Source organism: Arvicola amphibius, chromosome 7, assembly GCF_903992535.2.
Source record: "Arvicola amphibius chromosome 7, mArvAmp1.2, whole genome shotgun sequence".
In the NCBI taxonomy this organism is placed as follows: domain Eukaryota; kingdom Metazoa; phylum Chordata; class Mammalia; order Rodentia; family Cricetidae; genus Arvicola; species Arvicola amphibius.
Window position 1 is genome coordinate 94,589,692 of NC_052053.1, and position 12,513 is coordinate 94,602,204.

Sequence of the window (12,513 nt, forward strand, 5' to 3'; positions counted from 1 at the left end):
CTGTGTACTGACAATTCTGTGTTTAATCTCGGTTTGGTTCTTGATAATACTGACACATGTGGTAATAACTTAATTACCACAAGCTAATGAATATACAGAAAGAATACACAGGAAGAGAACTATCAAAAGAGACTTAAAATTAATGGTACGTTATGTAAATGAAGGCTTGATTGGTAATGGGAAGTTCTGAATGTACCCATCCATGATTCTTAAGGGTAACATGTATGTCTGCATGTATGTACAGTGCCCATGGAGTGTGCGGGATCCTCTGAAACTGGAGTTACAGATTATGATCCACCTGATATGGATGCTAGGAACCAAGCACAGTTCCTTTGGAAGAGGAGAAATCACTCTTAACTGCTAAGCCATGTCTCAACCCCAAGACAGTTACACTGCTAAGCTGCCAGGTGATACTGATGATTTGGGGACAGTACTCCAAAATGACCAGCAGTACACATGAAGCTCAACAGGCATGCAAGCTGAAAAGAAATACCACAGACTGAGAAAACAGCTCAGTGGGAGAAGTGCTTGTCACACAAGCATAAGTGCATGCATGTCACACATGTAAGGGGGCCAGAACCCTTAGAAAACGTAAAACTCATGTGTGGTGTAATCCTAGTCGTGGGAACGTACTTTACCTCCATATGCATATATGTGTACACACATAAAAACATTTTTTAGAGATAATATAACTAGCACAAAGCAATGAGCTAATCAACAAAACTGCCATGAACCAGCAATATAGTTTTAGCAAAACAGTAACTCAACATTAACTTTATAGTTGTATTTTTACTAACTGATAAAACTATTTTAACTTCTTTGAGCTCTACATATAAAAAGTTTATGCCTATGTGGGCCTTGAAAATCCTTCTGCTTCAGCCTCATGAATGCTGGGACTAAAGTTCTGTGCCACCATTCCCAGGCCCCTAGCTGTTCTCTAAAAAATACTCGGTACATTCCTTCAAAGTTGGAAATTCAGAACATAAGTTTAGCTGGTTTGGCAGACAAAGCCAAGTTATTTTATAAAATAGGACAACTTATTTTTAAGCTTCCATTCTTACCAATAAAATAATTTGATTATACACAACTCCAAATCTAGCACCACCCAAACCTCTGTTTGGAAAAGCAGAAAGGAAATGCCACAGGAGTCTCACCATTGCTGCTGGTTTTTGCATTCTTTGCCAGCTGTGCACGAGTAGCAGCAATCAGACTGTCATGGGCCAACTCCTGGACCCGCAGGAACCACGGGATACTGCTGTCTGTGCTCTCACCAGAGAGGAAGTCATTCCCCGAATCCTCTGTCTCATCCTGTACAAACACGAAGTGCTCAGTTGAAGAGCCCAGACCTGGAAGAAAGACAATAATACAGGGAAGTTAGCCAACATCCTTTTAGTAGCCCTGGCACAGGGACTTTGTGTCCTGAATCAAATCATTCTAGATCCTTCCTTTTCACTTCAAGTTTCTGTTCTTATAAATAATAAAGATATCATTTTTCCATTCAGCCCACACACTTTTGTTAACTCTGCCTCCTCTTGTTTCAGAGACATAATGTTCTTTCCTGCAACTAGGCCATTTGAAATTTTCCAATCCATGCTCAGTCTTCTCTCTTGTATGCTTCAGTTAAATTCTCCCTCATTAGGGCAGGAAAGAAAGCTCAGCAGTTAAGAGCCCTTGGCTATCACTATATGGGCTAGGCTGGCCTTGAACTCACAGAGGTCTGCCCATCCCTGCCTCCCAAGTGCTAGGATTGCAGGTGTGAGCCACCACTGCCCAACAACTGTATTATTGGTTTTGTTTGAGGCATGGTCTTACTATGTTGCCCTGCTTCAGCGACACGTGTATGCTAACCTTCAAAACAACTCCTCTTCTAACTTGCATTTCCACTCAGTCACACTCCATTCTCCCCTCACACCTATCTTCCAGGAATTATTATTTTTGCAAAGGGCACCAGATAGAAATTTAATCTCACTAGTCTAACCTATAGTATTTGGAATCATTTAGTATCCTTTCTTTCTAAAATATTTTCCTCCTTTGGTTTCCCATCCACCATTTTCTCCCAGTTCACCTTGTTATTCTGTTGTCCTCTTAAATGTTTCCTTTCCCAGGGCCCTAGACTTATCTTTTTTCTATATATGCTTTAAACATCTCTAGAATCAAAGAATCATGATCCACATTTCACATTTTCTGAATGTGATGAGCAGCCCAGATGCCTACTTATCCCAAACCTCTCCAGAACTCTGGATTCCTATTTTTATCTCCCTCCTCAATGTGCCTCCAATATCAAAACACCAACCAACTCATTTGGAACTAAGCATCCTCCCCCAAGCCTGTTCTTGCTCTCACTATCTTGATAGGTTAAGGGTGCCACATTAATTTTCCAAATAAGTAAATGTTTCTATTGCAGGATGTAGTGGCACACCAACTTTCTAATCAAATAATAAAGATTCTTTGCATCTCATGAATATTAAATACTGGCTCACGTCTAGCTTTTTCCCCTAAAAACTGAGTAGAGCTCAGAAAAGATTAAACATACCTGCTCTTGTTAGGTTAAGAAGAATAAAAGAAGTGCTATCACTTGGCTGTAAATCTTGCAACAAGTTAGGTGACTCTGGAGTGGACAGAAATTCTGGGGACTTCTGTACAGTCTGAGCCCTTGTCTCTTCTCCGTCTGGGCCCACGTTCACCTGAAGGCTCCTCAAAACAGCTGAAGATGGGACCTCCTTGGAGGAGTTAGTATGATGTGGAGTATCATCTAATGAAAGAAAACACCACAGCTTCATGTAGCATTCACCTCCAGGGAGCTCGCCTGTGCTATAAATAGCACCTAAGACACTAAACTTCAATTAGTTTCTACTACCCTTATTAGAGTATACAGAATTCTCATATTTGCAAATACAAAAAGTGCCTTAGAAAAATCACAGGAGGAAAAACACCCTGGGAAAGCACTGAAATTCTGTACAACAATCAGTATGTTTCATTACAGTTTGGGGTTTACACTGTTTAAATAATTTAAAAGACTTGCTCTAAAGAAGTTTAAGCTAGACATAGTAGTGCACATCTTTAATCTCAGCACTTGGAAGACAGAGGCAGACAGATCACTGTGAGTTCGAGGCCAGCCTGGTCTACAAAGAGAGTTCTATGACAGCCAGGGCTAAATAGCAACCCAATCTCAAAAATCCAAAAATGAAGTTTATTTTAAGGGATGGATCACATGAGACTCTGCCTCAAAAATAAATAAAACACCCCCCCCCCTTTTTTTTTCAAGACAGAGTTTCTCTGTAGCTTTGGAGCCTGTCTTGTAGACCAGGCTGAATACAACCCATTTTTAAATTCTTAAAAACAAAGCATTTTAAATGAAAACTACCATTTAAAGAAGAGAGGAGATGGGTGTAATGGCTCTATACAATCAGGAATTACACTATGTGATGAAGTAGACACTATTTCCAGAGGCTTTCATTCGTCCTTAAAAAAAGCAGGTAACACTTTTTTTCTCTTTTAAACAGATGGCAAATAAGATCATAATAAAAATGGACAGACTACTGTTTTCATTAGCTACTGGTCTAATGAAGTAGTACAATAATGTGAATTTTCCTAACACCACACAATCAGACACTGAATGATAATTTGAAATGGCAATCCGATGCCATGTGTATTTTACCAAACACACCAAAAATATTTGAAAAACATAAAGTTCATAATAGCACTGTTCATCATAGCACAATATTAGAAAACAGTCATCAACAGAGACATTAACAAAAAAGTTGTGGTCTGTAAATATTGTAGGATACTCTGATACCAAACCAAGCTATAGTAAGAGTGACTCACTGTGACAGAGCAAAACAAGGCTACAAAACATCTGGTAAAGAGGTGTCATCCATTCATGTAAGGTCACAAACAAGATAAAATTAATATTCTGTTTAGAAATGTATACAAGAGTGGGTAATTTTGGAAAACAAAAGAAGTAATCACAGCCGGGCAGTGGTGGCGCACGCCTTTAATCCCAGCACTCGGGAGGCAGAGGCAGGAGGATCTCTGTGAGTTCGAGACCAGCCTGGTCTACAAGAGCTAGTTCCAGGACAGGCTCCAAAGCTGCAGAGAAACCCTGTCTCAAAAACCCCCCCCAAAAAAAAAAAAAAAAAAAAGAAGTAATCATAAAAGTACAAACAGTACTTGTGGTGCATTAAAGAAGGGAAGTTTCCATATCAAGGAGAGCGAGCCTACGGAGAGCTTGGATGATGTTCTTCTTGTTTGGGGAGGTCCGTATATGGATAGTTCCTTATATTTATTCCTCAAGCTGTACTAATGTGGCTTTATACCTTTCTGTAGCCACCATATATCATAAGAGAAAACATGAGGGCCAACAGTGTGGCTGAGAACAGGTGTGGGTAAAGCCTTGTCACAAAGCCTGATGACCTGAGTTCAATCCCTTGGGTCAGTAAGGTGGGAGAAGAGAACCAACTCCCACAAGCTGTCTTCTGACCTCCACACATGCGTCATGGTACATGCATTTAACATCTGATTTACCTCTATCCCTGCAGCCTGGTTTATCACCCTTTCTCTGCCAATATTACTTAAGGCCTCCTTTTAGTCTCCTTGGCCTCCCAGGGGCCTTTAACACACTGATAAGCATCTAACTCTAAGCTGGCATTCTGCTCTCCTTTCAGGCCTTTTGCCTGATCCCAGGTGCTGCACTGGCCTTTCTGTCTCCCACACATCCTTATCCTTTGTCCAAATTACTCAGGCATGTATGACTTCCATGGCTGCTTTTCCCCATGACTCTTAAATTTTACTTTCAAAAATCAAATTATCCATTCTACTCCTGCCACAGAGTAGGCTAAACTCTTAAGACTTCTTAGTCCTACCTGTAGTGAATATACTTTACCTGGTAACATTAGCCGACTGCATTCTGAGGCCTCGGTCACTGGAAGGAGGGATAAGCAAGTAATGTCTTTAGCTTCTGATTCTACTAGCCCTTGTCCCAGGGGGATGGAGGTATTCTGAACAAACTGAACCAGGAGCTGAGGAGGGGAGAAAAGAAGCAAGGCTGAGAAACAGGATGCTAGGAATGAATTTCAACTTTCAAATTTACCAAACAAATGATGATATTATTCAGTCTTGTTCCTGGTCTCAGTCATATACACAGAAAAACTAGACTAAATACACATCAGGTGTGTTCTACAGAATAGTTGGTAGATGTAATGAAGTTATCAAATTATGAGAGTGTATTTTAAAATGAGCTTTTGTAATTTTTAAATCAACTGTACTGTATTGATTACATCTTACAAAGCTTTTTCTTGGGTAGTGGTATATTTAATCCTTGTATAAATTCCTAGGTGAACTTGTATTCTACAAATGAGGAATCAATCTGAAGACACTGACTTGTCTAAGTGACATAACCAGTCAGAAGCTCTAGTCTTCGAAATTAAGTAATTATTTCAAATTTGGTGACTTTCCTATTATGGAACACAGATTTACTAAAATTAAGATGGGAAAATGAATGAAATTATAAAATGCTTAACTCTCCCAATAATGTTCAGAAAGAAAATATTTTCATTTATATGTAAGATTAACAATTTATGTAAATAAATACACACACACACATATATATATATATACACACCACAACTATATAATATAAATTAATTTTAGGGATATATTTTATTATATAAGCAAGCACCTTAGTATTTTGTTAAATACTTAAGTAGCAAATGTAAAAAATCCACAAAAGAGGGCTGTAGAGAAAGCTCAGAGGTTAAGAGCAATGTCTGCTCTTCTAAAGGTCCTGAGTTCAATTCCCAGCAACCACATGGTGGCTCACAACCATCTGTAATGGGACTGGTGCCCTCTTCTGGCCTGCAGGCATACACACAGACAGAATATTGTATACATAATTAATAAATAAATAAATAATTGTAAACTAAGAGTTGTAGTAATCATTTGGCTCACAAAACCAAAAATGTTTACTATTAAGCCACTAGAGAAGTTTCCTGAGTGATGGACTAAGCATAAACTCTGAAAACCCACCAAAGAAAACAGCTAAGTGGGCTCACCTCTGGTTTGGATTCTAACTCATCTGATAACATTGATTCAGCTTCTGAAATCCTGTGGCTGTTCAGGGCACAGGTTCAAATCTAATTCAGAGTCAATGACACCTTCCTGTTATACTCATAGCCCTTTAAGAAACATTATGTTTTTTTCTGTAAGATGCTGAGCTAGGTTGGTAACCAATTTAACCTAAAAGAGGGTAAAAAAGAGAAGAACACAGCATTAAGAGCAGCAGGAACATGTAACTAATAAACATATGCCTTTATTATATCTAAAAATCAAAGAATTCAGCCTATAACATTTGTTTAAAACAGAACAAGTCCAATAAGTATCAAACCTATAAAAACATGTTTTGATAAACTTTCTACTTTTTAAATTCTTATTTTTATTTCAGGCACATGTATCTTGTTGTGTTTCCAAGTGTCCACAGAGTCCAACAGGAGGTATCAGAGTCTCCCAGAGCTCCATGGAGCTCCAAGTGGTTGTAAGCAGCCCTATGTGGATGCTAGGAATCAAACTCTGGGTCTCTGCAAGAATGGCAAGTGTTCTTTTTTGTTTGTTTTGTTTGTTTTGTTTGTTGAGACAGGGTTTCTCTGTGTAGCCCTAGCTGTCCTGGAACTCGCTCTGTAGACCAGGCTAGCTTCAAACTCAATAGAGATTCACCTGCCTCTGTCTCCCGAATGCTGGAATTAAAGGCGTGCGCCCCCAGGCAGCATGGCAAGTGTTCTTAAACACTGAGCCATATCTTCGGTTCCCACAGTTTCTCCTTCTAGTGAAAGTTTTTCTTTTTCTTTTTTTAAAGACAGAATCTTGGTATATAGCCATGACTGATCTAAAATTCACATATGAACCAGGTTGGACTCCAACTGTCAACAAATTCTCCTACCTCTTCCTCCTGAGTGCTCGGGTAACAGCTATCACCACACCTTGCTAATAAAAGGTCTTCAATATGGAAAAACTGTATTTCAAAAGATGTTTGTCAAAAATAAAAAGCAAAAACCAGGAAGCAACACATGATTACCTTTCAGAACACCTGAACACATTTACACAATACAGGGTATGGTTAGTTAAATATGGTACTGGTACTTTAAAATACAATTTTGGTTGGGAATGTAGTTCAGTGGTAGAACATTTGCCTATCATGCAAATACCTGGACTTGAGTCACAACACCACACACACACAGATTGTGAAGCCCATACAACAAAGAAAATGGATTACAAATCTCTTTTTCATTTCAACACTAATTACACCATGCATAAAAAAAGTAAAAGAAAATCACACAGACGCAGCAGTAGTTACGCTGTGTAACAGGTCCACGGGCTTTACTTTTCTTGGCTCTCCAAGGCAATTATGCTGATTTAAAACACAAGGCTACTGGGGCATGGTGGTGCACACCTGGACTCCATAGGAAATTCACCAGTTGGGCTACAATGATACTCTTTCTCAGAAAAGTAAAAACAAGTAACAAGCCAACGTGTGAGATGGTGCCCTGAGTGTACTCTCCAGCACAGCCAAACAGGGTGGCCTGGGCAGTTCCATACTTCCCAGAGGCAGAAGCACATCCGTTTTCACCCTCCCTCCCTCTCAGATCCCCTCCTTCCCTGGTCACCACTGCAGACCTTGCTAGACCCCAAGCTGAAAGCTCTCTCAGTGCTTAAGTCCCCTCCACCCCAGTGCTCTGGCACATGAATTCACTTAGTTTGGTGTAATTGCTGATAAAAGGGGGAGTACTGCTATCCATAAAGACAGCTAAAAAAAAAGTACCTAGGATGGGAGCTTTCCATTAGCACAGGGTAGACTGGAAAGTTAGACTCAGACAGACATTAAGAAATACTGGAAGCCAGGCGGTGGTGACGCACGCCTTCAATCCTAGTACTCAGGAGGCAGAGGCAGACAGATCTCTGAGTTCGAGGCCAGCCTGGTCTACAGAGCAAGTTCAGGACTACACAGAGAAACCCTGTCTCGAAAAACTAGAAGAAGGAAGTCCTGGAATTAGGGCCTGTAAGATGGCTCATTTGTGAAGGTGGCCACCATTCTGACAACTTCAATTCAACCCCCAGGACCCATGTGATAGAACTAAGTCTTACATGTTGTCCTCCGACCCCCACATATGTGTACACACATAAATACATCTAATTCTTAGAAGGAATACTGGAATTAAAGCTTTGTTTGTTGTTAACAGCGGCCTACAGTCCATTTACAAGATATATGTGAAATATTCCTTTTACTGATCGCATAAAGCAAAGTATCATAAATGCCCAACTTTTCTTTCTACATACATGTTTTCCTCAAGCACTGCAACAGCTTAATATGGTTTATCCACTCATCTTCATGAGAGGAAACCAAGGCTGATCAAGTTATAAGCAAGCTGACATGAATAGTTGGCACAAATAGGAAGTGATTACATCTAAGTCAGATCTTAAATTTCAAGGGCTTAGCAATTCCTCTTCCCCAATTTCAGCTCACATAACAAGCCAAGAAATTACCAGATGTTTGTCCAGATTATTACTAAAGTGCATCCAACTTTGAGATTCTTGACTTGCAGAATCACTAAGCTATCACACACCCTTAGGGGTCACCCACTGTGTCTTTTTATCTTAGTGTTCTCGTTTTAATAGTCTTTGAAAACAAGTAAGGCTATTTTCTGGAACAACTGCAATATGCATATTGTAACTGAATATAGCCATACAATTCCAGGGCCAAAATTTCTGGCTTGTATAGGCACTTAATGAACAAATAAAGTAGAATGCACTTAGAAAAGGCTGAACCCCAGGAATCTTTGCAAGAGTGGGGGTCAAGGAGGGGGGGTGGAGGCAGGCATCTGTAATCTCAGCAATGGGGAATCTAAAGTAAGAGACCAGGGAGTTTTCGGCTACACAGCAAGATCATATCTCAGAATGAAAAGAAAACAATCCGCTCAAGAGCAAGTGTTCTATGTGGACTGCATTAACACAGACCTTGCTAAGCACCTAACTGGCCAGCAGTACAAGGGCAAACATGTAAGCTAGGCCTGCTGCTAGTTCCAAGTCCATTACCTAGTAAACCACTTCAAAAGCTGCAATGGAAACTTTTTCTTGCAATGCAAATCTTTCCAAAAAGCAAGTTTGGGGTTGGACACAGTGGCACACACTTTAATTCAGCATATCTCTAGGAATCTGAGGCCAGCCTGGTCTACACAGTGAGTTCTGGGCCTGAAAAGGCTGCACACAGTGAGCCCTTGTTACAAACTTTCAGACAGTCAACATAAATGTTACCCCTTTCGTAAGATTTTTGGTTTTTATTTACTGTGCATGGGTGTTTTGCCTACATGTTGTCTGCACACCACACATATGTAGTACCCGTGGAGGCAGAGGGTGCTGGGTGCTCAGTTGTGAATCACCATGCGGGGTACTGGGAACTAACTAGATCCAGGCCCTCCACGGAGCAACAGCGCTCCTAATGGCTGCTCTGAACTTCGCAGATCCCACTCTCACCCACTTTGAAGAGTACAATTCAACTGTCTTTAGTATACCCACAGTTGTGCAACCACATACACAACCAGTTTTGTTTGTGGGTGTGGGTGGTTTTTTTGGGGGGGAAGGTTCAGACAAGCTCTTGCACAGCCCTGGTTGTTCTAGAACTCTCTATTTCTGAAGCTGGCCTTCAACTTCTGGTCCCACCTGCTTAGATCTCCCAGTACTGAGATTAAAGGTGTGTACCACCATGCTTGGCTAATTTTACATTTTCCCAAAAGAAACCCTGAAGTCACTACCCACTTCTAAAGTACTCATTACTAGGAGTTTGAAAGACCTCATACAAATTTCCCTATGAGCACATAAGAAGCAATGGCTAAACATTCAGAGGATCAGTAACATGACGAATGACACCCAATTCCCTGCCCCTCTACTCTGGACTTTTCTTCTGACTTCCAAACTATCAGTTACTTGCTGAGTAATTCCACATATATATCCATCAGCATTTCAAACCAAACCACATCCAAACCCAGATTATCACCTCCCTACCAAACCTGTTCTTCTTGAACTAACCCTTTTATTTATTGCCCAATCTTCTTCCCACTCGGCTGCAAATTCTATCTAGCAGTCTCTCTCATTTTTCATATTTAATCCCAGCCATTAATGAATTCCCCAAGTCATTTACTCCTACTGTGATACTGTTTAGATTTCTCGGTATCTTTCAAATACACGGGGGCTGGGGGGGGGGGAGACTACGCTATTAATACAGGCTTCTAACTGGTCACCTTGCCTTTAAAAGCTTCCCTTTCCTCAGGGCAGAGGTGGCACACGTCTTTAATCCCAGAACTCGGAAAGCAGAGGCAGGCGATCTGTGCATTTGAGGCTCAGCTGGTCTACAGAGCAAGTTCCAGGAGAGTCAGGGTTACAAAGAGAAACCCTGTCTCGAAAATCCAAAAATAAAATAAAAATACTCTTTGCAATCTATCTTTTACCCAAACACTCATTTCCCCCCCCCCCATACAAGAATGTTTGTCACCCCTCATACTCTAAGTTTACTGTCGCAAAATAATGGTCAAACCTCTTCACTAATACACTCCCCCCAAAAAACTAGAAATTGCAAAATTTTCCCCAAATTTGACACCTACGAGGTCAAGACTTAAATAAAAACCTACATCTTCTGATGCTCGGTTGCCCTGTATTCTGCTATACACTACGATAACACAAAGTGTAATTTCTCGGGGCCAAACACCAAGAATTGTCCGTCTTCAAAATATTTTTCCTTCTCTTTGCATATTTTACACTGGCCCCTGTGCCAACGTAAAAGTATGAACTCTGAATCCCATCTCAATATTTAACTCCCAAATGGTGCCTAAGTACATTTCAGAGCCTCATGCGCAAGGGGGATAAAGTTTAATAAACTAATTGGATCTTCTTCTGAGAAACTTCAGAGGACGAAATTCAATGAGCAAAACACAGCTAGGCAACCAGCACTCGCTGCCCACACACGGGCCTGAAGCGGAAGGTAGAGGAGACGCCAGAGGTCCAGCCCTGGTCCTCAGGCGTCCCCCTTCCAGACCCAGGGAGTGAGTGGACGCCGGAAAAGGAAGCGGTCGCTCTGGGTGAAAGGCCGGCCGGGCACCGCTGGCCAGCCTTCCCTCCAGCACAAAGGCCTCGGTGCATGGAAGGCCCGAAGGTCCGCGGACAGGCCCGGCTGCGGGTGCAGTCCGGCGCCTCCGCCCAGGGGACTCGCTGACTCCGGGTTTCTGGGTGCAACTGACTTCCAAGCACCCGTCCGCAAAAACAAGCCAAGGAGCCAAGACAGCGCGCCTCAGATCCTGGGAGGCGTAGGGCCGAAGCCGCGGGGTGTCGGACCGGTCGCTCTCAGTCCGCCAGACGCCGGGGGGGGGAGGGGGGGTGTGATAAAGTGAGGAGGGGGGGCTTTCTTGTATCCTTAGGGGCGAACTCGGTTGCAGACCCCCAAACCGGGCCGTGGGTTCCTTTCTCTCCGGGACCACCTAGCTAAGCGCTGAGGCCAGTCCCAGCCCGGGGCTCACCTTCCAGTCCAGGGCAGCTGGCCGTCCGGCAGTCAGTCCCGAATTCCGTCCACACACGGCGTCTTCCGGCTCCCGCCGGAAGCAGCTCCCGAGCGGGACAGGAAGTTTGGCCACCCCCCCACTAGCACACCCACTGGCTTTCTTCTCCTCCCCGCGGGTGTTACTCGGGTCGAGGTGCTGACCCCCGGGCAGCTGCTTGGGCCGACCTCCCCGTCCCCTCAGAGCCACACTGGGCTCCGGCCGGTGGAACCGCAGCACCCCGCCCCCTGCCCTCCAGGACTCTCGGGTCCCGAAGTCTGAAACCAGGTCAGTGCCTTCTAGCCGTGACGTCACCGCCTTCCCGCTAGGTGGCTGTGTGCCGCCGTTGGTGGGTGTGCAGCTTTCCCCGCAGCTGCGGAGTTGACAGTTAACGAGAAACACCAAAACTCTCCATGAAGAGACCCAAGGAGGGATCTGCACAATCAAGACCTGCATTGTCCATTGGACTGGGTATGAATTTAGGCACGTATACAGCTAATAATCTTGGCTGTCCTGACTGAGGGCTAAAATACCTAAGTTCCATGGTGAATAATAGTACTTGATGGAACTTTTGAGTTTGACTACGTGAAATGTAAAGACCTGGCTTGGTAGCACAGTCCTGTAATCAATCCCAGCGCTCCCAGCACTGGGAGTTCCGGGCCACCTAGGACAATACAGTGAGACCCTGTCAAAACCAAAATAACAAGAAAAAAACCATGATGTGGTACGAAGAGTGGGGGATTAAAGGCAGTGCCCATGAGAATTAATGTTCTCTTAAGGCGTTTATTTTCATGTTTAGAGATAAAGTAGGAGCCTAAACAAGCTAGGGATTAGTAGATTGGGTACAAAACAAAGTATTCCAGGCCATCCAGGTGGAAATAATTCCTTGGTACACAGTCCATGCTGGGCACTGGGAAGCATGGCTATAAACCCATTTGAGGAT

General features: G+C 42.7%; 1 protein-coding gene across 1 annotated transcript in view; it reads right to left on the reverse strand.

The window, feature by feature from the left end:
• The window catches only part of Znf410 (zinc finger protein 410), a 29,019-nt gene extending 17,315 nt beyond the window's left edge, over positions 1-11,704 (reverse strand). Inside the window, exons 1-5 of the mRNA XM_038336587.1 lie at positions 11,553-11,704; positions 6,051-6,234; positions 4,883-5,018; positions 2,534-2,752; positions 1,155-1,346 (exon numbers count right to left, since the gene is read on the reverse strand). Of these exons, the coding sequence (XP_038192515.1) occupies positions 1,155-1,346; positions 2,534-2,752; positions 4,883-5,018; positions 6,051-6,083 (580 nt within the window). The 5' untranslated portion in view covers positions 6,084-6,234; positions 11,553-11,704. The remainder of the gene's footprint in view (positions 1-1,154; positions 1,347-2,533; positions 2,753-4,882; positions 5,019-6,050; positions 6,235-11,552) is intronic.
• Positions 11,705-12,513: the final 809 nt, after the last annotated feature.